The sequence below is a fragment of the Tursiops truncatus genome, chromosome 10 (assembly GCF_011762595.2).
Source record: "Tursiops truncatus isolate mTurTru1 chromosome 10, mTurTru1.mat.Y, whole genome shotgun sequence".
In the NCBI taxonomy this organism is placed as follows: Eukaryota; Metazoa; Chordata; class Mammalia; order Artiodactyla; family Delphinidae; genus Tursiops; species Tursiops truncatus.
Window position 1 is genome coordinate 37,620,591 of NC_047043.1, and position 24,951 is coordinate 37,645,541.

The 24,951-nt window shown below is 39.7% G+C and overlaps 1 protein-coding gene across 5 annotated transcripts in view; it reads left to right on the top strand.

Moving 5' to 3' along the window:
- The window catches only part of SLC26A8 (solute carrier family 26 member 8), a 72,039-nt gene that overhangs the window by 31,007 nt on the left and 16,081 nt on the right, over window positions 1-24,951 (top strand). For 3 of the 5 annotated variants that reach the window (XM_073810809.1, XM_073810810.1, XM_073810811.1), the window contains 6 exons: window positions 2,363-2,527; window positions 3,219-3,368; window positions 12,171-12,253; window positions 16,380-16,527; window positions 18,063-18,176; window positions 23,463-23,540. In XM_073810809.1, the coding sequence (XP_073666910.1) occupies window positions 2,363-2,527; window positions 3,219-3,368; window positions 12,171-12,253; window positions 16,380-16,527; window positions 18,063-18,176; window positions 23,463-23,540 (738 nt within the window). The remainder of the gene's footprint in view (window positions 1-2,362; window positions 2,528-3,218; window positions 3,369-12,170; window positions 12,254-16,379; window positions 16,528-18,062; window positions 18,177-23,462; window positions 23,541-24,951) is intronic. The other 2 variants (XM_073810812.1, XM_073810813.1) reach the window with 2 other exon arrangements.

The following is a 24,951-nucleotide window of genomic DNA, read 5'->3' on the forward strand; positions in this document are numbered from 1 at the left end:
TTAATAAAAGTGAAGAGTTTGTTGTCAAAAGAATATGAAGTGGGGACTTCCCTGGCAGTCCAGTGGTTAAGAGTCCACGCTTCCACTGCAGAGGGCATGGGTTCGATCTCTGGTTGGGGAATTAAGATCCCACATGATGTGCAGTGTGGCCAAAAAAAAAGAATATGAAGTGAAGGAATAACTTTTAGCTGGGATGGAGTTGTCTGGGAAGGAAACAACCATTTATTGAGCCTTTCCTTCATTCATCAAACATTTAGTACAGAACTTCCTCAGCTTATGTTGGAGTTGCATACTGATAAACCCATGGTAAGTTGAAAATACTGTAAGTCGAAAATACATTTAATACACCTAGTTTACCAAACATCATAGCTTAGCCTGGCCTACCTTAAACGTGCTCAGAACACTTACATTAGACTACACTTGGGCAAAATCATCTAACACATTATCTATTTTATAATAAAGTGCTGAATATCTCATGTAATTTGTTGAATACTGTACTAAAGGTGAAAAACAGAATGGCTGTCTGAGTACAGAATAGTTATAAGTGTATCAGTTGTTTACCCTCATGATTGTTTGGCTGACTAAGAGCTGTCGCTCACTGCCACTGCCCGGCATTACAACAGAGTATCATACAGCATATGGCTAGCCCAGAAAAAAAAATACCAAAATTCAAAGTACGGTTTCTACTGAATGCATATGCTTTTGCACCATCGTAAAGTTGAAAAAAATGTTAGAACCATTGTAATTTGGGAACTGTCTGTACTTGTTTTCAATAAGGATGGCAGATAGGTTTCATGTCACAGACCAATTCTGACTGACAATTGATGCCTAGAAAATTACATTAACATCAGATTCTGATGCCACATCACAGCTGGGTAAGGAAGAGTTCTATGGTTAATTATAGATATTTTCCATTTACAAGGTGGAAGGAAGGGATGGCATGAAGAAAGAATGGTACATATTTGCATCTGTCACTATTTTCAGATTTGAGCTAAGTGTTTTACGTGAATTATGTAGTGTAATCCATACAAAACACTGCATGTTGGGTATTATTCATTCTATAGGTGAGGAGACTGAGGTTTGGAGAGTTTAATAAACTTGCCCAAACTCACTCAGGCAGTGAGAGGTAGAGCCAGCATTGAAGCCAAGTTCTCCATCCCCAGGAATCATGCTGTTTGCACCACACCTCCTGAAGAAGAGAAGTTTCATTGAGCTTTTGAAAGAGATGATAAACATGGTGGCAAAGAGATGGCAGAGGGGTTTGGGCATAAGCACAGAAGTAAAAATCAGCCAGCCACACTAATGACAGGAAGCAGATTGGCCTGACTAGAGTAAAGGAGCATATTGGGCAGTAATGACAGGACATTAAGGGAGACCAATTGCCCAGCTAACTGAAAGCTTTGAAACAAAAAGCTTTTAAAGCTAATAGATTTATTCTTCCAAGTTTGTTTTCTGAGAGTTCCTAGTGCAGTGGAAGATGAAGCAGTGACAATAGAAGACTTCATGACTTTTGTTTTTCTTTCCCCATCTTCTTCATTGGGCTGTGTCATTTTTCTTAACCTACCCTCTTAAGAGGGTTGGGGCTCACCCCCTATCCATAATTTTACAATTTTTTTTATTATAAAAGATGAACATGTATATTGCAAAAAATCTCAAATAATAAAAAAGTGTATAAATTACAAATATTGCCCCAAACTTTTAATCCCATTCCCCAAAGGTAACTTCTGTTAATAGTTTGGCATCTATCCTTTTAGATGCTTTGCTTGTTTATTACATAACATTTAAAAAGTATATTTACATATATATGCATGTGTACATGTAAAATGCTATATCATACATGTATTTATGTATAATCCTGAAGACATAAATTCAGCTTAATCATTCTTCGTAAAGATAAGCGTCAAAGGCCAGAAAGTTTAAGCTGGAACCCAGTTTGTTTTAATATTTTCCTTTGCGAAAAGCTGCATTCCTCACAGGGATATTAACCTCTCATGAAGAGGGCTATCAAAGCTTCTAGTGAAAAGGGCTTTGAAAAGGCAAGGTCTTGTTCTGATCACTTTGTCACTGTTAACCCCACATCAACAAGGTCAGTAGATTCTAGAGTAAGAACTTAAGCTTATAAACTCGTGAAGAAAGGAGTGTGGTCTTATGTCTGTAGGAAACCTCTGAATCAACACCAAGGACCTACCTTACTTAGCTCATCAATTTCAGTTGATTAGGGAAAGAGGAACAAGAGTTATCAAAGGGGCCTAACTTAACTTTTTTTTTGGAACCCCTCTGGAGTTTGCCTAATTGGTGACATTGCTGGTTTGATGACATTCCTCCTCACTCTGGTTTTCTTTTCCATCTGAACCCCCTACAGCTATCAATGGGCATGTTAGGTTTTGGCTTCATTATCACTTACATTCCGGAGGCTGCAATCAGTGCTTACCTGGCTGCCACGGCACTACACATTATGCTGTCCCAGTTGACCTGCATCTTCGGGATTATGATTAGTTTCCATTCTGGTCCCATCTCCTTCTTCTATGTGAGTAATTTCTACCCTCACCTAGACTTACAAATGCCCCTCCCCTTGCCTCCAAAAAAGTAGACCCAAGTGGAGAGACTCCTGCATAGGCAGCTGGGTCAAGAGAGTCCTAGAAATAATTTCACCTCTTCTAGATTTACAGTCTTGATTAATTGCAGATGCCAGTTGGACCATGTTCCCAGTTGCATTAACCATTTCACCCCAGCCTTTTAAACCAACGTGAGTTATATTAAAATTTGGTCTTTGAGATACTGTATTATCATACTTCTTCCCGTTACATGCCTCCTGAAAGACATACATCCTAAAACATAATATATACAGAATATAAAATGCAAAGTAGTCCCTGAATGCAAGCATGTCCTAGGAGCCAAGCTAAACATACATGGTCTGGGAAAATTGATAAAGAATAGGCTAACAAACAGAACTCCTGGGTCCTTTCCACTACACTGAAACATAGAAAGTGTATTATCTTCTTACTGGACAGTATAGTCTCTTAATATATCATTTTCAATTAAAAAATATGTATCCACCTACTTGCTCTCACTGTTCTAGTAATGCTCATAAAGACCTCTGTGCCCAGCAACACTGCCTAGGGACTTCCTTTTCAACTAATTTAGAAACAGTGTCATTTTCTAGATTTAGGCAATTATCACATCCCTTTCTAAGCCTCTGTAATTTTGTTTTCTTTCAGAACATAATTAACTACTGTATAGGTCTCCCCAAAGCTAATTCCACCAGCATCTTACTATTTCTAACTGCTATTGTTGCTCTGAGAATCAACAAATGTATCAGAATTTCCTACAATCAGTACCCCATCAAGTTTCCCATGGAAATTTTTCTGGTAGGTGTTTTCATTTTGTTTTGTTTTGTTTTGCTTTTTATTGGAGTATAGTTGCTTTACAATGTTGTGTTAGTTTCTGCTGTACAGCAAAGTGAATCAGTTATACGTATACATATATCCCCTCTTTTTAAAATTTCCTTCCCATTTAGGTCACCACAGAGCACTGAGTAGAGTTTCCTGTGCTATACAGTAGGTTTTCATTAGTTGTCTATTTTATACATAGTAGTGTATATAAGTCAATCCCAATCTCCCAATTCATCCCATCCCCCTTCCCCTGTTGGTATCCATAAGTTTTTTCTCTACATCAGTGTCTATTTCTGCTTTGAAAACTGGTTCATCTGTATCATTTTTCTACATTCCACATATATGTGTTAATATACCATATTTGTTTTTCTCTTTCTGACTTACTTCACTCTGTATGACAGTCTCTAGGTCTATCCACGTCTCTGCAAATGGCATTATTTCATTCCTTTTTATGGCTGAGTAATATTCCATTGTATATAGGTACCACATCTTCTTTATCCATTCCTCTGTGGATGGACATTTAGGTTGCTTCCATGTCCTGGCTATTGTAAATAGTACTGCAATGAACATTGGGGTACATGTATCTTTTTGAATTATGGTTTTCTCCCAGTATATGCCCAGGAGTGGGATTGCTGGGTCATATGGTAATTCTAGTTTTAGTTTTTTGAGGAACCTCCATACTGTTCTCCATAGTGGTTGTACCAGTTTACATTCCCACCAACAGTGTAGGAGGGTTCCCTTTTCTCCACATCCTCTCCTGCATTTATCATTTATAGATTTTTTTGATGATGGCCATTCTGACCAGTGTGAGGTGATACCTCACTGTAGTTTTGATTTGCATTTCTCTAATGATTAGTGATGTTGAGCATGTTTTCATGTGTTTGTTGGCCATTTGTATGTCTTCTTTGGAGAAATGTCTATTTAGGTCTTCTGCCCATTTTTTCATTGAGTTGTTTTTTTTGATATTGAGCTGCATGAGCTGTTTGTATATTTTCGAGATTAATCCCTTGATGGTTGCTTTGTTTGCAAATATTTTCTCCCATCCTCTTGGATGTCTTTTTGTTTTATTTATCATTTCCTTTGCTGTGCAAAAGCTTTTAAGTTTCATTAGGTCTCATTTGTTTATTTTTGTTTTTATTTTCATTACTCTAGGAGGTGGGTCAAAAAATCTTGCAGCAATTTATGTCAAATTGTGTTTTGACATAATTTGACATTTGACAGATATGTCAGAGAGTGTTCTGCTTATATTTTCCTCTAAGAGTTTTATAGTGTCCAGCCTTACATGTAGGTCTATAATCCATTTTGAGTTTATTTTTGTGTATGGTGTTAGGGAGTATTCTAATGTCATTCTTTTACATGTAACTGTCCAATTTTCCCAGCACCACTTATTGAAGAGACTGTCTTTTCTCTATTGTATATTCTTGCCTGCTTTGTCATAGATTAGGTGACCGAAGGTGCGTGGGTTTATCTCTGGGCTTTCTATCCTGTTCCATTGATCTATATTTCTGTTTTTGTGCCAGTACTATATTGTCTTGATTACTGTAGCTTTGTAGTATAGTCTGAAGTCAGGGAGTCTGATTCCTCCAGCTCCGATTTTTTCCCTCAAGATTGCTTTGGCTATTTGGGGTCTTTAGTGTTTCCATACAAATTGTAAAAATTTTTGTTCTAATTCTGGAAAATTGCTATTGGTAATTTGATAGGGATTGCATTGAACGTGTAGATTGCTTTGGGTAGTATAGTCATTTTCACAGTATTGATCCTTCCAATCCAAGAACATAGTATGTTTCTCCATCTGTTAGTGTTGTCTTTGATTTCTTTAATCAGTATCCTATAGTTTTCTGAGTACAGGTCTTTTGTCTCCTTAGGTAGGTTTATTCCTAGGTATTATTCTTTTTGTTGTGGTGATAAATGAGATTGTTTCCTTAATTTCTCTTTCTGACCTTTCATTGTTAGTATATAGGAATGCAAGAGATTTCTGTATATTGATTTTGTATCCTACAACTTTACCAGATTCACTGATAAGCTCTAGTAGTTTTCTGGTGGCCTCTTGAGGATTTTCTGTGTATAGTATCAAGTCATCTGCAAACAGTGACAGTTTTACTTCTTCTTTTCCCATTTGGATTCCTTTTATTTCTTTTTCTTCTCTGATTGCCGTGGCCAGGACTTCCAAAACTATGTTGAATAATAGTGGCTAGAGTGGACATCCTTGTCTTGTTCCTGATCTTAGAGGAAATGCTTTCAGTTTTTCACCATTGAGAGTGATGTTAGCTGTGTACTTGTCATACATGGCCTTTATTATGTTGAGGTAGGTTCCTTCTATGTCCACTTTCTGGAGAGTTTTTATCATAAATGGGTGTCGAATTTTGTCAAAAGCTTTTTCTGCATCTATTGAGATGATCACATGGTTTTTATTCTTCAGTTTGTTAATGTGGTGTATCACATTGATTGATTTGTGTATATTGAAGAATCCTTACATCCCTGGGATAAATCTGACTTGATCATGGTGTATGATCCTTTTAATGTGTTGTTGGATTCTGTTTGCTTGTATTTTGTTGAAGATTTTTGCATCTATGTTCATCAGTGATATTGGCCTGTAATTTTCTTTTTTTGTGATACCTTTTTTTGTCTCTGGTTTTGGTATTAGGGTGATGATGGCCTCATAGAATGAGCTTGGGAGTGTTCCTCCCTCTTCAATTTTTTGGAAAAGTTTGAGAAGGATAGGTGTTAGCTTTTCTCTAAATGCTTGATAGAATTCACCTGTGAAGCCATCTGGTCCTGGACTTTTATTTGTTGGAAGATTTTTAATCACAGTTTCAATTTCGTTACTTGTGATTGGTCTGTTCATATTTTCTATTTCTTCCTGGTTCAGTCTTGGAAGGTTGTACCTTTCTAAGAATTTGTCCATTTCTTCCAGGTTGTCCATTTTATTGGCATAGAGTTGCTTGTAGTAGTCTCTTATGATCCTTTGTATTTCTGCAGTGTCAGTTGTTACTTTTCCTTTTTCATTTCTAATTTTTATTGATTTGAGTCCTCTCCCTTTTTTTCTTGATGAGTTTGGCTAATGGTTTATCAGTTTTGTTGGTCTTCTCAAAGAACCAGCTTTTTTTTTTTTTTTTGCGGTATGCGGGCCTCTCACTGTTGTGGCCTTTCCCACTGCGGAGCACAGTCTCCGGACACGCAGGCTTAGTGGCCATGGCTCACGGGCCAAGCCGCTCCATGGCATGTGGGATCCTCCCGGACTGGGGCACGAACCCATGTCCCCTGCATCGGCAGGCGGACTCTCAACCACTGCGCCACTAGGGAAGCCCAGAACCAGATTTTAGTTTCATTGATCTTTGCTATTGTTTTCTTCATTTCTATTTCATTTATTTCTGCTCTGATCTTTATGATTTCTTTCCTTCTACTAACTTTGGGTTTTGTTTGTTCCTCTTTCTCTAATTCCTTTAGGTGTAGGGTTAGATTGTTTATTTGAGCTTTTTGTTTATTGAGGTAGTATTGTATTACTATAAACTTCCCTCTTAGAATCTCTTTTGCTGCATCCCATATGGTTTGGGTCATCGTGTTTTCATTGTCATTTTTTTCTCGGTATTTTTTGATTTCCTCTTTGATTTCTTCCATGATCCATTGGTTATTTAGTAGCATATTGTTTAGCCTCCATGTGTTTGTATTCTTTACAGTTTTTTTCCATAATTGATTTCTAATCTCATAGCATTGTGGTTGGAAAAGATGGTTGATATGATTTCAATTTTCTTAAATTTACTGAGGCTTGATTTGTGAGCGAAGATGTGATCTATCCTAGAGAATGTTCCATGTACACTTGAGAAGAAAGTGTATTCTGCTGCTTTTGGATGGAATGTTCTATAAATATCAATTAAGTCTGTCTGGTCTAATGTGTCATTTAAGGCTTTTGTTTCCTTATTAATTTTCTGTCTGGATGATCTGTCTTTTGGTGTAAGTGGGATGTTTCTGGTAAGTGTTTTGATACTCCAAACTCATGGTTCAGATCATTTAAGATATGTATTTTTTAAATTAAATTAAAAGCAAGTAACGTCGGAAGGGAAATGTTCATAGGAGAATTGTAAAAATAATATTTTTAAAATGTATGTTGAGGGCTTCCCTGGTGGCGCAGTGGTTGAGAGTCCGCCTGCCGATGTAGGGGACGTGAGTTCGTGCCCTGGTCCGGGAAGATCTCACGTGCTGCGGAGCAGCTGGGCCCGTGAGCCATGGCCACAGAGCCTGCGCGTCCGGAGCCTATGCTCCACAACGGGAGAGGCTGCAACAGTGAGAGGCCTGCATACCGCAAAAAAAAATGTATGTTGAATTGTGACAAAGCTGAATACATACATTTAGTTAGCTTATATTTTTTTAAACATGCTTATTTTTCAAAGGACTTTTATCTACTGCCTCTTTTTCATACTATTTGAAAAATAGGGTTTTTTTTTTTTTCCATTATGACAGTAATACAGGCTCATTCTAGCAATTTTTTTTTGGCCATGCCAAGTGGCTTGTGGGATCTTAGTTCCCTGACTAGGAATCAAACCCAGGTCCCCAGCAATGGAAGCATGGCGTCCTAACCACTGGACCGCCAGGAAATTCTAGCAATTTTGAAAAACAGAAAGAAAAAAAAAGAAGGAGGAAAAGAAATTCCTATAGCTGCACTATCCAAAGTCAACTATAATTGATATTCCTGTACTTTCAGTTATTCTCACCTTTCCTCTTTCAAACAAATACATGACAGGCCTATGCTCAGTGTTGATGAATTTCTGTATTCTTTTATGTAGAGGTTTCATTTCTGTTTTAGTATAGCAGCAACCACACTGTTATTCAGCCTCCTTTCATTCTCCCTATGCTACAGTAAAGAAATTGAGGGAGATGAGATGTTAAATGAAAACTAATCCATGTCACTAAGTGGCAGAGCTGGGTTTGCGGAGGAGGGGCTGCTGGGGAAGGTGTGTGTTCATGTATATGTCCTAGGTTTTTTTAACATCTTTTTCTTTAGATCAGGGGAAATGTTAAACTAAATAAATATGATTGTTCTCTTTCTTTTCAAGAATATTAAAAAAATGTTGTCTAAAGATGACATTTCTTGTTTGTTTTAAGAAATCTGGGGGAATTCCCTGGTGGTCCACTGATTAGGACTCCACGCTTTCACTGAGGAGGGCGTGGGTTCAATCCCCGGTCCAGGGAATTAAGATCCCACAAGCCACGCGGCGCGGCCAAAAAAGAAAAAGAAAAAGAAATCTGATAAAATTTACCTTTTGCAGTTAACATTTTTACAATACTAAAGAGATTTTCATAAATAAAGCTCAGGTTTTTGGAGTCAGCATTTCTCTTACAAGGATCAATAAATCTTTGGGTGTCCATGAGCATTACTTTCCCTTTAAGAAGTGTTCTGTGATGGAGATAATTAAAGTTCACTGTGTGCACCCCTATATTTCCCAGCTGCCCTTGTAGTTAGGCAGGACCATGCAACTTTGGGGCTAAAGCATAGGCGAATAGGCATGAGTTCCCAATGTTCCTTCTTCCCCTGCTGTAGTAATCATAGGGGCTATATGTTGAGGTGATAGAGTCTCCAGGAAGAATTAGCCTGGATCCCCAAGGCACTATTTGCAAAAAAGCTGTCCTGCAGAGACACTGACCCACAGTGGACTTTGTGTGGGTAAAAAAATAACTTTCAAGTGCTAGGACACTAAGATCTCATGGTTTGTATATTGCCACAGTATAACATATTCTATGCTAACTAATCCAGGTCCATACTCTTCATGATTGAAAGAGTATAGGAATTGCTTTGGAAACTGAGACCAAGCTCTGTCTTATAACTGTTGTCTACTTCTTGTGGAGGTGCATATCCTTTCTTCCTTGGAGTAGTTAAAAAGCTATCAATTCATAAAGGCCAAAAGCTGAATGGCTGCTTTTACAAAAGACCTTCCAAAACACTGTATACAAATAGTGGGGCCCTAGAGCCCAGGGAACAACGTGCATATGGAGTTTGGGGAGTGGAGTCAGAGGCAACCTCTCCTTCTCTTGGAACCAAGTACAACTCTGGCTTTTAGGAGGCTGAGGCTTTGGAGTCACCAGCAGATGGCATCTGTGACACAGACATCAGCGCGCTCTCTCTGTTTCTATCTCTGTTTCTGTGTCTCTCTTTGATTCCAGCTTTACTCAGGTATAAAATTATAAGATATTTAAAGTGTGCATCATGATGATTTGATACAGATATATATTGTGAAAGGATTTCCCCCATCTAGTTAATTAACACATCCATACCCCATACATTTATCTTTTTTTTTTTTTTTTGGTGAGAACATTTAAGTTCTACTCTCTTAGCAATTTTTAAGTATATGATAAAATGTTATCAACTATAGTCACCATGTTTTACGTTAGATCCTCAGACCTTATTCATCTTGTAGCTGAAAGGTTGCACTGTTTTACCAACCTTTCTCAATTCCCCCATCCCTCAGTCCCTGGCAACCACTTTTCTACTCTCTATGTTTCTATGAGCGTGACTGTTTTCTTTTAGATTCCACGTATAAGTGATACCATGCAGTATTTGTCTTTCTCTGCCTAGCTTATTTCACTTAGCATAATGCCCTCAAGGTCCATCCATGTTGTCACAAATCAACCCTCTTTTAAGAGACATCAGCAGCAGGGATCATAGTGATGTTCCTTTAAGCAACCTCAAAGGCAATAACATTAACCTGGGTTATTAGGAAAGGAGAGGAGTAAGAGTATAGAGGATGCTGTGGGTTGACTATGGCTGACAGATTGGTTTGTGAGCCATAGTTAAGACATTCCTTTGGGGAATGCTATAAATAATTAGGATGCACCATGAAGTGAAGTGGAGAAATAAACTGAGGTCCAGCAACAAATGTAGGTGGAGACTTAGAATTATTGCAAATTAGACATTAAACTTTTTTGTGACCTGATTTATCCTCAAAGGTTATTGAAGCCTGCAATACACTACTTATACACATGTCAAGTCAAGTGATTGGGAACATTTTCTACTATATAGCAGGGATTAGAGATGTAGTTTAGAATTGGAAAAAGACCTCCATGTTTCCCTTGGAAATGAGGAAAGTAGGAGAGGGAGGATGAGAGCTGCTATGGTGTAGCGGGTGAAAAGCTTTTCACAACACCCCATAAGAAACTACTGTGAAACTAAGATGTGCTGGAGATGGGCTTCCCTGGTGGCACAGTGCTTAAGAATCCGCCTGCCAATGCAGGGGACATGGGTTCAAGCCCTGGTCGGGGAAGGTCCCACATGCTGTGGAGCAACTAAGCCCGTGCACCACAACTACTGAGCCTGTGCTCTAGAGCCCGTGAGCCACAACTACTGAGCCCGCATGCCACAACTACTGAAGCCTGCGTGCCTAAAGCCCGTGCTCCACACAAGAGAAGCCACCACAATAAGAAGACTGCGCACCACAACAAAGAGTAGCCCCCGCTCGCCGCAACTAGAGAAAGCCTGTGTGCAGCAACGAAGACCCAAGGCAGCCAAAAAAAAAGGTTGTGCTGGAGGAAACTGCACATACCCAGCAGTCTATCCTTTAGATGGTAGTCTCAAATATTAAGGGAAAATTTCAAGGCAATATTTGGGATCCAGGTAAAATAAACTGACAAATAATTCAAGAGTTTCATAGATATAAGAAATTGTACATACTGTACGTTCATAATTAATGTATGTGTATGTGTGTATTTGTATATGTGTATATTTAAGCCGTATAGCAAACACCAAAAAAAAGCATCAATAGTAGTTATCTTTGGATGACTTATTTCTGCTTTTAAATTTTTCATATTTTCTCTATTTTCCTTAATGAGCAAGTGTAACCTTTATACTGGAAATGAAAGAGTTTCTTGGCCACTTGCCACACTTCCTGTCCCTTAATTATATAAAGATCACAACTTTTCTGTTGATCCAGATCTTCCTTCCATTCTGATCTGTAGGCTTCCTAGGGGTCGTCATCTGAACACAGCATCACAGGTAAACCAACTGCTATCCTGCTCAGTGTCTAGCTGAGCTCTTAGAGTAGATGCTGGGAAAAGATTTATGTGTTAGTAGGGATAATGGGGTAAAGCAACTATATATTATTATTTTTAAATGGGCATTGAGTTCTCTTGTCTCTGCTTTAATTTGCTTTGGTGTGAGGTCTTTATAAGGTGTAACAGCTGCTAGCTTGTCTATTTTCCCTCTAACAGACATTAGAAATGGAAGGGAGACTTGGTATTTCAGAAGGAAATGAAAGGAGAAAAAAGAAAGCAAGTAATTGCTTTGCTAAAGCAATTTTTCGTGTGTGCTGTCAAATGCTGCTCCATCTTATTAATGGTTATTAATGATTATCAATGTACCTCAACAATCCCCCAGAGGGCTTACTTGTATTGGGACAGTGTACCTAGATTTTAAAACTTTTAAAACTGAGGCCTTGGTTACAGCTATTATCTGAAAACGTGTTTATACTTGATCCAGATGTTTAAAGTTGGTGAGGAAAGAGAAGTCTAGGGCAACCATTTTTTCCTATTACTATGTCAGAGACCAAGCCTGAAGTTGTTTTTCATTCTGGTTACAGTGCTAAAAAGAGTTCAGGGAACCAAAAGTGTTGGGGAGGACTTCTGCCTTTGTTGTTCCACTGAACTGGCACTGCCTCTTTCTCCAACCTTCATGTATAGGGACTGCCACGTATTGCATTCCCTGTGCTGCCAGAGGCTATGGGCACCTCTGCTCTTGGAAGCAATGCATAATATTTAGATGATCACATGCCTTTTCTTTTTAAACCCCTACAGATTCTTGGGTTCGCTGCATTTGCAAACAAGGTAAACGTGGACACAGAAAACAGCAAGATGCTCATTGATATGATTCCTTATAGGTTGGTAATTCCACTTTTCAAGACTACTTTTCCCTTCCTGTTAACTCCTCTTAGCCTCTGACTACATAGCCTGTTTGATATCATTGACCAAAACAGAGTGCCAGTTAGTTCTCCAGCAAGGATGGGTTTATTCGGGATCAGCAAAGAATTGCAATTTGGGGTCTGCAACCATGGCGAGTCACATGCAAGTCCTCCCACAGCAAGGGAAGAAGTTTTTATAAAGGAAAAAATAAAATTGGAGTGGGGGGAAGCTATGGTAAACAAAAAGTCTATGACTTTTCATTGGCTGAGTCCTTTGCCAGGAAAGAAGAGGAGTCTTTCTTCTTCCTGTTGGGCTCTGCAATGGTCACAGGGTGTGAGAACTCCCCCTTTTGGTCTCCCAACTCTACTTAATTATTTTCTGTTTATTAATATTTTTTTAAACAATATTCTCTGCTAACAGTCTCTGGCCACAGCCAAATCTGGGTCATGGGCTCAAGTTCATTTTAGAACACAGAGGTTCTAAAGGATAAGGGCTAGGACAACCCCGTTCTTCTCTGGTCAGCCTTTGACTCTCTTCCCATGGTTGAGCCAATCCCCTTACCCAAGTAAACTGCTTGGATGCACTGAATACCAGAGAGACTCATGCATCTTTCTCACAGCACATTATGAACCTTCTCAACCTCCATACCTATCTGATTAACTCTCAAGGATGGGACAAGAGATACCTCTTTTCCTAGCCTCTCTCTGGGCTTCAGTGCTCAGGAGGTGAGCATTCCTTCTGTCTTCACCTACTTAGACTGAATGGGTGTCCTTGAGCAACATTACTTCATCACTCTGAGTAGAAAGCCTTCTTCAAGTAGTCTGGCATATGGAGTTCTTAAGGACTTGCAATTAATTGACATTATGATTCCTACCAGTGACTATGGGGCATCACTCTTGCTTCTGTCAGGGAATTATAGTTTCTTTAACCTTGACCAGATGAATCACTTTAGCTAAGAAAGGCCGCATACCACAGTTTCTTGGCTCATGAGAAGGCTTTTGAAGAGCATTGTTTATTTCCTCATGTTCTTCAATAGGGAGTACAGCAAAGAGTCAATGATATTGGCTAGCCCCCAGCATACAAAACAGAGGCTACTTTGATGCAACCAGATTGAATGAATCTCATATCCTACCAGTTCTCAGTGAAATCTAATGATGATTAAATACATTTGAAATTCTGTTCACTTTTCTTAAACTGTGAGCAGGCAACCTAGGTACCAGGGAATACAATGGTAAATAAGACTTGGTCTCTGCCCTCAGGAAAAAAAAATGACAAGGGCAACAATGGGATTGATGCTTTACATAATTATTTTATGTCATTTGTTCCTCACGGTAATACTATAAGGAAGATATTATCTTCTTTTTATGGCTCAGGAAACTAAGGGTTACCAAGTTTAAATTACTTATCCAAGCTCACACAGCTGGTCAGTGTCAGAGCTACTATTTGAACCCATTTCTATTTAATTCCAAAATCTAGTATAATAACCCCTCTATTATACTTACTTAATATGCTTCTGTTATTAATGACTTAAAAAGCATACAATTAACCTTTGCTTATATTTCATCATAAGATTCAAGGGTATAGGTAGAGAAACAAACATTTCAAAAATCTAATTTTAGGTATTGCTTTGAACTCCCTTTTTAATTACCTGTTTATCCACGGTTGCTAGGGACTAGAAAAACTGAACAATTTAGGTTAGTTCCTTCCACGTCCATGTCCCCTTTTAACTAAATTGCTGACAAAGAATTGAATGTTACAGAAAACATCAGGAAGGAAAGAAACAGTAGTTTATGCTATTATCATACTAAATATTTAAGGTTTACTAACATAGATTTGGGCAATAAATTCATGAAAATTAAAATCTTTTGTGCATCAAAAGACACTATCAACAGAGAAAAAAGACAACTCACAGAATAGGAGAAAATATTTGCAAATCATATATGCTAAGGGGTTAACATCCAAAATACATAGAGAACTCCTAAAACGCAACAACAAAAAACCAACAACCTGACTCAAAAAGTGGAGAAAGGACTTGAATAGACATTTTTTCCAAGGATGATACACAAATGGCCAATAAACACATAACATGCTCAACATCACTAATCATTTGGGAAATGCAAATCAAAACTACAATAATTCAATAGATACCACCTCACACTCATTAGTGTGACTACTATTTTTTTTAAAAAAAGACGAAAATAACAAGTGTTGGTGAGGATGTGGAGAAAATGGAAATCTTGTGCACTGTTAGTGGGAACGTAAAATGTACAGCCACTGTGGAAAGTAGTAGGCTGATTCCTCAAAAGATTAAAAATAGAATTGCCAAATGATCCAGCAATTCTACTTCTGGATATGTACCGCCCAAAGTTAAAAGAAGTGTCTTGAAGAGATATTTGTGCACCTATGTTCATAGCAGCATTACTCACAATAGCTGAAATGTGGAAGAAACAGTAAGTGTCCATCGATGGATGAATGGATAAGCAAAATGTGTTATAAACATACAATAGAACATTTTTTGACAGTAAGAATATAGTTTTATTTATAGAATTAATAAAAGGAATATACCACACAAGTATTTTACACACAAAACACCTTAGACACAAAGATATGGAAGTGAATTTTTACAGTTTATTCACATTGAGTCTAGAATACTAGGTGACCCATTGTCACCTTTAAAAAACAGAACCTTGTCACATCTCTTGAATACAAATTAAACAGCTCAGACTGAGTTGGTCGAGGTCACATAGAATCTGGAACTCACTCTAGTCTGTGCCTTTACCCTAACTCTTGAAGCTGCTACACTCGTGACAGAATAATTCAGTGGGTGGTGAATCAGACAAAACAAACACCAAACAGACTCTCCTTCACAGCATGGCAGGTGTGAGGGAAAGATAAACTTTAAACAAAGCTGTATTTATCTCGCAACAATGTCCCAACTGGAGCACTTTTTTTTTTTTCCTATAGACAGATACTCCTAACACACGATTCTTCTGCTGCTCAAGAACCTTCAATGGCTCCCTAGTGCCTATGAACTCACAATGGCAGCATGTTAAGGCTGGACTTTTCTTGTTTGTGACTAGCCCCAGTGGCTTAGCTGAAATTGTCTAAGATTTGATTGGAATTCAGTATTAATTGTGAAGTGGGAGAGAGAGACTGAAGGCTTCATAACGGTTCTGGAATGTGCTTAATTTGGGCACTGAAAATCCAAATATTTTAGCATTCAACTCCCCTCATACAATAGAATATTATTCAGCCTTAAAAAGGAAGGAAATTCTGACATATACTACAACATAGGTGAACCTTGAGGACGTTATGCTAAGTGAAATAAGCCAGTCAGAGACAGACAATTACTATATGATTCCACTTATCTGAGGTACTTAGTAATCAAAATCACCAAGACAGAAAGTAAAATGGTGGTTATCAGAGCTGGGGGGAGGGAGAAATGGAGAGTTATTGATTAATAGTTATAGAGTTTCAGTTTTACAAGATGAAGGAGTTATGGAGTAGATGGTGGTGATAGTTGCACATTATGAATGTATTTAATACCACTGAACAGTACATTTAAAAATGGCTAAGATGGTAAATCATGTTATGTGTCTTTTACCCAATTAAAATAATTGGGAAAAAAAGGTGTGGATAAGAATCAGAAGCAATTTTTACAAAGGACAATGACTAAAATTATACCCTAAAAGATTTGAGTTTGATTAGAAGGGAATACATGGAGCTTTTTAGCTCTAAACCCTCTTAGGTATGATATATGCCTATTGCTTACCCACTGGTATGGTCTCAAACAGTGTAAATAAACTATTTTTCATCGATTTTTGTAGTTTTGCCTGTCCTATCTGTTGCCATTGGTACGTGGCAGAAACTTTGAACTAGAAGATAGCAGAGCATGTTCTCTTAATGGCTTTTGTAACCTGGCTTGAGTTGCTGGTAGTTTTGGCAAGCTGCTGCCTGAGTTGCTCTTCTTATCTCTTATTTTTATTATTTTTTATAAGGGTCAGACCTTTTGAAATGGATGATAAAGTACGATAAGGTTGGAATGGGGGAGATTCCAGTAAATGATTCCTGCCATCTAGGAATAATTCCACCCTTTTATTCCAGCTTCCTGTTTCCTGTAACGCCAGATATGAGCAATCTTACTGAAGTGCTTTTAGAAGCGTTCTCCTTAGCTTTAGTGAGCTCCTCTCTGCTCATATTTCTGGGCAGGAAGATTGCCAGTTTCCATAACTATGATGTCAATTCCAACCAGGTGAGAGGACAGGCCTTTCTATTACTTTCTGTGACCCTTTAATCTTTGTTCTCTAACCTTAGCCTGCAGTTAAAATGAAGACTGGATTCTTCTGTAACCAGAGAGTCACTTGGACCATGATTTGAATTACAATTACCAAAGGATGTTGTAAAAAATTATTTTTAATTATTTACTTATTTTTGGCTACGTTGGGTCTTCGTTGCTGTGTGGGGGCTTTCTCTAGTTGAGGCGAGTGGGGGCTACTCTTCGTTGTGGTGCGCGGGCTTCTCACCGTGGTGGCTTCTTTTGTTGCGGAGCACAGGCTCTAGGCACGCAGGCTTCAGTAGTTGTGGCACGTGGGCTCTAGAGCAGAGGCTCAGTAGTTATGGCACACTGGCTTAGTTGTTCCGCGGCCTGTGGGATCTTCCCAGACCAGGGCTCGAAACTGTGTCCCCTGCATTGGCAGGCGGATTCTTAACCACTGCGCCACCAGGGAAGTCTTACCAAAGGATTTTTGAGAAGTGTGGCATACTTAACTCTGAAGCCACTTGAATTAATGTGTGTGGTTACTCTAGAACAGATATGGTGTAGGGAGGCAAGAAGGTAATGTATGACATCATGTTGTTAAGCTAGCAGAGTTCCTCTCCTCTCCTTTTATCTTCCTTTCCACCAAGTCCTTAAAAGTCAACCACATGCCAAAGCACAATAAGAAATGCAGTGGAGGGACTTCCCTCGTGGTCCAGTAACTGACTCCGCTCTCCCAATGCAGGGGGCTCCGGGTTCCATCTCTGACCAGGGAACTAGAACCCACGTGCCACAACTAAGAGTTCGCATGCCGCAACTAAAGAGATCCCACATTCCACAACGAAGACCCAGTGCAGCCAAATAAATAAATAAATATTTTTTAAAAAGAAATGCAGTGGAATATCAAAACTAGAATAATAAAACAATTAAGTTGGCCTCCCAGAAATAGTCCTTCTCATTTTCTTTTTTTTAGTCTCCGACCATTTTGAGTTTGGCTTTTCCCCTAGAAATTAAAAAGGGAATATGGGGACTTCCCTGGAGGTCCAGTGATTAGAACTCGGTGCTTTCACTGCCGTGGCCCCAAGGTTCAATCCCTGGTCGGGGAACTAAGATCCTGCAAGCCGCTTGGCACAGCCTGGTGGCCTAATGGTTAGGATTCCGGGCTTTCACTGCCTGGCCCGGGTTCAATCGGTGTCCCGCGTTGACTTTAGGATAGTATAGAAGGAAGCAAGAAAAACAGTACTATATTTCTCCCTGTCATCCTAATTCCCGGCAATCATGTGGAAGAGAATAACAAGGCAAATGTCTCATTTACTCACTTTGAAAAAGGACTTTCCTTATGATCTCTAGCTAAAATGAAGAAATCAGATTTACCATCCTTCACTTCTTTCCAATAATATTTCAGTGTTATTTGAAGTGATGTACACAACCCTATCTTCATACATAAGAAATAACAGTATACCTTTAGTTCAAACTCAAATCAGCCTTCTTTGACAAACAGTGGGCCTAAAATATTTGCCATTTCTTTACAGGATTTAATAGCCATTGGCCTTTGCAATGTCGTCAGTTCATTTTTCAGATCTTATGTGTTTACTGGTGCTGTTGTCAGGACTATTATCCAGGATAAAACTGGAGGAAGACAACAGGTATGTGAAATAGAATTTGATCTCTAATATAGAAAGACACTTAGGTCTATTCATATGTATATTCACAGAAGGAGATTATATTAGTTTAACTATGTTACTGTTTTAATGTGATGCTTGTTTGGGAAAAATTTGGATTTCATGCTTGGCTTATTTTTTGATTAGATTTTGTCTTAAAAGCTATCTGTCAATGTGGAACTTGAAAGTCATTTTCTATAAAAATACTGTTCTGTTAAAGGCTTCTATATATTAGCCCACAAAAAGCTACTTTCCATGTAACATACCTAAAAGATAATATTTCAGATAAACCAACCATCACCTATTAACATTTTTTTCTATGGGGAGATATATTCTCAGCCCTAGTCTGGGAAAATAATAATATAACTCTCTCCTTCCTGACAGCAGAACTAGAAACTTTCCTGGCTTCCTCAAAGGGCATGACAAGAGGCTTTCATGATAGAGAAGAAAGTCTTTGTCTAGGTGAGCTTAGGGAATTTATGACCATTCTACCTTTGTGTAAGGGAAAATTATCTAGGTCAGACCCTCTTCAGGTATCCTGAATTAGTAAACTAAATATATAGGGTATGGAAGGGAAGAAGGAAAGGGAAAATGTTGGCAGAGAAGGCTCTAAAGGCAAGCTCTCTAATTGTAGGTAAGAGATGTTTTTAAAAATTTATTTATTTCATTTATTTATTTTTGACTGTGTTGGGTCTTCGTTGCTGCACGCGGGCTTTCTCTAGTTGCGGCGAGCAGGGGCTACTCTTCGTTGTAGTGCGCGGGCTTCTCATTGCAGTGGCTTCTGGTGTAGCGGAGCACAGGCTCCAGGTGTGTGGGCTCAGTAGTTGTGGCTCGCGGGCTCTAGAGCGCAGGCTTAATAGTTGTGGCACACGGGCTTAGTTGATCCGCGGCATGTGGCATCTTCCTGGACTAGGGCTCGAACCTGTGTCCCCTGCATTGGCAGGCAGATTCTTAGACACTGAGCCACCAGGGAAGCCCGGCAAGAGAGTTTTTTTTTTTTAATTAATTAATTTTTTTTTTTTTTTTTGCCGTACACGGGCCTCTCACTGTTGTGGCCTCTCCCGTTGCGGAGCACAGGCTCCGGACGTGCAGGCTCAGCGGCCATGGCTCACGGACCCAGCTGCTCCGCGGCATGTGGGATCTTCCCGGACCGGGGCACGAACCCATGTCCCCTGCATCGGCAGGCGGACTCTCAACTACTGCGCCACCAGGGAAGCCCCGGCAAGAGAGTTTTTAAGTCCAATGTTCATGAGTTTTAAACTGACTAGATAAAAGTTACAACTTGACAACATGAGAGGTGTCCCATCTCCGTTATATAGCATGATTAAGTGTCAAAGAACTATCAGAATTGAACCTGGAGTAAGCCCATGGAATGAGTCCGGGGATCAGGAGGCACAGAAACAGTGACAGAAGTCAAAGACAAGCTTAGGCCAGAGCAGCACAGTAGGGAGGTATAGCCATGGTCAAAAAGTAAAGTGTCAGAAGAATGGACGCTGAATTTGAACGGGGAAAGATAAAGTGTCACAGTCCATGGGTAAATATAAGTGAAATATAAGGTGAAAGCTAATATAAATCAGAAGATTGGGCAGGGGTGAGAACATGGGTCTAGAGTAAGCCCATACCACATGATTTTATGTGGACTGAGTTTTTTTGTCATAGAGCTTCTGCCAGACACATTGGCCTTTAAGGTGTATGTAGCTGTTTTGCACTACCGTTTGACCAAAAGAAGGAAGATGAGTTATGTTAAAAAGAAGGATGTTCTATGCAAGTCTGAAAAAAATTTGAAGTCAAAATGAAAGGATTTTATGGTAAGAAAAAATGGAAATTCTGGACAATAGTTCCCACTGACTTGTGACCACACACTTTGTTTATTTAGTATACAAGCATAACAAATTTTGGGAGAAAAGATGCATGTGGTTGGAAAAAACTAAATCACGGTGCAGGTAAAATTAAGTGCAGAATAAATTTTAAAATGCCGTAAATATTGCAAGAAGGAGAATGATGGATAAAGTGAGACTTTCATGGATCATTGCAAGAGGGTTAGGATATGTATAGATGGAGGGAGGGATGAAGGGCTTCAGTTCAGCCTCAGAGTTGCCTTTAGCCTGTTGGACAAAGTGCCTGCTTCAAAGGTTGCCGATGGCTCTCATTCTGTTTTCTGCTATGGCATTGTTCTCCCCTACCAATGACATCTCTCTTTGTGGTACAGTGACCCTTCAAAGGGAAGTATGTCCCCAGGGATACTGATAAATCCTTCCCCAAGACCCTGACTTGCCCAGGGCAAATTGCTTGTTCAAGTAGAGAATGCCCCTGACCCTGGCCCTCCACATTGGAGCTACCCCACCTCCAGTAAGTTTCTGATCTGGACTCATTCAGCCTTCTTCATCCCATAGCAGGGGTTATTCTCTCCACTCTTTTTCTCTGGGGACTTTTGATTCACTCTGCCTGAGAACACCCCTACTTTTTCAAATCTCCTCAGGACTGCAGTAAAGAGAGGCTAGGGGGCTGGCTCTGAACCTCTCCGACATGACTTGTCACCAGGAGCCACTTATATATATATGTATTATGTATGTGTGTATGTATGTATGTGTATATGGATGTATGTCTGACATAAATACAAACTGTATAAAATGTGTCTGGATTTCACTTTAATTTCTTCCTGTCTAGAACCCACTTGTCTTTACTGGTTGTAGCAAAACCTATCAGCCCTTCCAGCCATGGCCTGGGCCTGCTCATCCAGTTCTGACCACTATGCTTCCCTCTTCTCTATGATTGGGTTCTTTTCCTTGTTCTCTGCTTTCCAAGGACCAGCCTTCTTGCCTTGTCCCCAGGCTCCCAGAACTGCTTTTAAAAATGAGTTATTGGGCTTCCCTGGTGGCGCAGTGGTTGAGAGTCTGCCTGCCGATGCAGGGGACGCGGGTTCGTGCCCCGGTCTGGGAAGATTCCCACATGCCGCGGAGCGGCTGGGCCCGTGAGCCATGGCCGCTGAGCCTGCGCGTCCGGAGCCTGTGCTCCGCAACAGGAGAGACCACAACAGTGAGAGGCCCGCGTACGGCAAAAAAAAAAGAGTTATTATTTTAAAAAAGAAAAGAAAAAAATTATCAAAGAGAGAAATGAGCTGTGTTCTTTTTAGAGGAAGAAGATAGGGCAGTGGAGAGAGCCTGGATTTTGGAGTCAACTGGTCAGGTGGATTGAAACCTGACTCAGTAATTCTAGATATGTGACCCTGGGCAAGTTACTTTCACTTTCTGAGGCTCTAGTCCTTACCTGTAAAATGGGGATAAGGATAACCTTTCAGTTGTGAGAATTAAACTGGATGACAATAGGGCCCACCATAGTGCGTGTCACTTAAGATGTTCAAATATCAGAGCTTCCACCCCAGGTCCCTAGTGCCCTGGCTGGTCCATCGTAATGTACTGTCCGCTGCTTATGGAGCATTTGGTGTCTGAGGTTCTGCATGTCAGTAGTGGCTGTGTTTTATGTGACCTCACATTGCCTTGAATGCCCAGAAAGAAGGTAGAGTCAGTCTTTGTTCAAGAAAGCCTGGAAAAGTGATGGAAAATCAGAGCAGAAAAGCAAAACATGCATGAGATGTAAAGTTGTACATGCTCGTTGTCTCTAGACCCTGTTCAGGCACTGAGTCTGGGATTCTGAGAGCCATCAAGCATCCTCTTAAGGCACAATGCCACCAAGGATGGCCCTCTGATCCCAAAGCCCACCCCTTTGCGTGTGCAGCCATGGGGGACACACAATTATTGGCAGGCCTCCCTGAGCAGCAAGTTTTATGGGATTCAGTGTCTGGTTTGTGCTCATTTTAAACTAGGTTTATACAGCTAATTTTGGTGTCTGTATGTCTTCGCTTCCTTAAAAATAATCAGAAGAATTTTGGAGAAAGGAGTAGAAGGAAGGAAAAGTCCTGATATATTTTCCTGTGCTAATCAAAGCAGTTTCTTCTTATAGTGCAAGACTGCCTGAAGCTAGACTCTAAAACTCGACGCAGCAACAGGCTGATACGTACATTGGCTGGAGGAACTTATGGCTTCAGTTACTGTTTTTTAGTTCCACAGTGTATAAAATGTTTGCCATGAGAACTTCCTGAGGTTCAGTTACAGTGATCCATTCTCCTGAATCCTTCTCCCTTCACTCTTCTCTCAAGGTTCAACTTTTCCATGTTGGCTTGGTCCCATTAGCTGTGCATCAGCTGGGATGGGGAAAGAAGGAAGTAGGATGTTGATTTCATCGCGATTATTTTCAGCGATACATTTATATGGCAAATAGCAGTGAGTAGTGAGAGGGAATCCAGTAGGAAGTTATTTTTTTCACACCTAATAAAAAAAGAGAAAAAAAGTTAGAGAATCATTGCTGAGTGGTCATTTAATGGTTTAGATTTAAGGTTGCTTGTTCTTGCTTGTATATGCCATTGTTTTGATTTGTGGTTACATACAGTTTTATTCCCCCTCCACCCCCATCACAGTGGGCAATTATGCTGCTTTATATTATTTTTTCTTAGTAGGGGCTTAAACAATGGAAATTTATCAATAGAGGATATAATGAGTTCAAGATTATGTCCAGAGAGCCTTGAGATTATAAAGGGAACTATGTTTCTTAGCTTTCTACCTGTATTTGCCAATCTGAATCACTGCTTACCAAGTAGTACTGAGCCCAGAGTAGTCAACCCAGGTGGGATAGGACCCAGAGCTCCTATATACAGCCCTGACTCATGTGCATAACCTTTTTTGATGGCAGTGAGGCAGAGGGAAACTGAAGTAGGGAAATCAGAAGTGAATATCATGGTGTTTTTAAGATGAAGCACCACTGAAGCTGTTAGATGGCAAGTTATCCAGGCTCCAAAAGAGCGAGGTGGAACGGTTGGGATTTTAGGGCTGACAGTGATGAGTCTACCAGGGCTTTTCTAAACTGTTCAAAGAAGGGTTAAATTTAGGATGAAATGCAGGCTGGATTTTAGGAGACTTCAGAGTCATAGCACAAAGCTATGGCAAGAAAGATTCAGATATCCAAGACAATCTGGGACTTTTCAGAAAGCCTCCATACGTCCAATCAACAAGAATTTATTGAGTACCTAGTATGTGTTTAGCACTTTGGCAGGACCTGAAAATGTCAGTTCACCAAAAATGCACTTATGCTGGATGGTTATACTCAACCCCTTTTAAGAAAAAAATGACATGCTTCTCACCAAGCAGAAGGCCTCAGTTGCAGACAGGGACAAATACATTCCTGATGGTCTCTCTCCAACTGGCTCTGTCTCCTCAGTTTGCATCTCTGGTAGGCGCAGTTGTGATGCTGCTCCTGATGGTGAAGGTGGGACGCTTTTTCTACAAACTGCCAAATGTAAGTAGAACTAATCAAATAGCTAAGTCAAGAAAGAATGGATCTCCAGATTACATCTTGGTGGGGCATCTCTGAGGAGAACTGCATTCAACTGATCCCCAGTGGTGGTCCCAGCCTATTTCTAGTTCCTTTTCTTTAAAATAATAGCCACTGCCTCACAGGATTGGGAGTTAAATAAGATAATATGTATAATATAGAGAGAATGGTTTTGAGCTAGTAATAAGCACTCAAACAATTGTTATTCTTCTCGTTCCCGTTAATCTTTTTTTTTTTTTTTTTTTTTTGCTTAAGCTATAAAGTAAGCTTTGGAAGTAAGGATTCAGTTAAACATGACCAAAATAGACTTCTGATGCCAGAACACCCAATACCACCACAGACTTGGAAGCTCATTGTGCATTCATGCCATCTGTTTTCCTAAATAGTTTCCAGAAGTCCTTGTTCTGCATTCATGTGAACTCAATCCCCCTACTGCTGCCACACTGCCTCTTGGTCAGTTCAGAACACTAAAGGCAGCATCTAAAAATTGAGTTTTAACTCTGTGTTCAGCTAGGATGCCTCTATATACTTATGTGCCATTTCTTCCCTTTGTGTGAGACGGATGACCTTACATTTAGAGATGCCAGGTGCATTAATTACTAGCTATAATTGATTTGTTCTAAGTGACAATACAGATCAATGCCCAGTCATCATAATTTCCTTTTAAATTTCCTTAATGTTCCCTTTAGCCATTTTTAGATAGTACTAAGGGAGTGGGGAGGAGATTTTATTCCTGGTGCAGCAGCCTGGTTACACACTGAGGTGGCAGCCCCTAAGCTGGTGTGGTTGTAAATATTATGCCCATCCTTTTGAATGCGTTTATTCCACCTGGTAAATATCAGGTTTCAGTAGAGCAGGACCATCTCAAGGCTGTTGCTGCCTTCTGCTCTTGTGATTCAGGGACCTTGGAAACCAGCCATGGAATATATGCATGGTGGGTGGGATTAAGCTTCTGTTTATCACACAAGCTGTCCTCTGATTCCCAGCAGAAGCCATCTACAGAATTTAGTTTATATAGCACCTTTGGTGCTGTAACTCTTGGGAGTCTATTTTCAGAGGGCCACTCACTAATTTACTTTGAACAATGATATTTTTCCATTCTAGAAGAGTCAGAATTTTTAAAAATCTCAAATAAAAATCTGTCAGAATTCACTAAAGGGTAGTGATAAAAGTAGGTAAGCCCTCCCTTACTATAAATATGTTGGGGATAGAACAGCCCTTGCTTTTGGCCAACCATGTTATGGCATGTTATTTTTATATCATCTAGTTAGGATGTTTCTGGGTGAGAAAATGTGAATACAATCTGATCAGTGGAATATCTGAATTTCTATAACACTGGGACTTTATGAGTATTAAACTACAAATGATTCCTTCC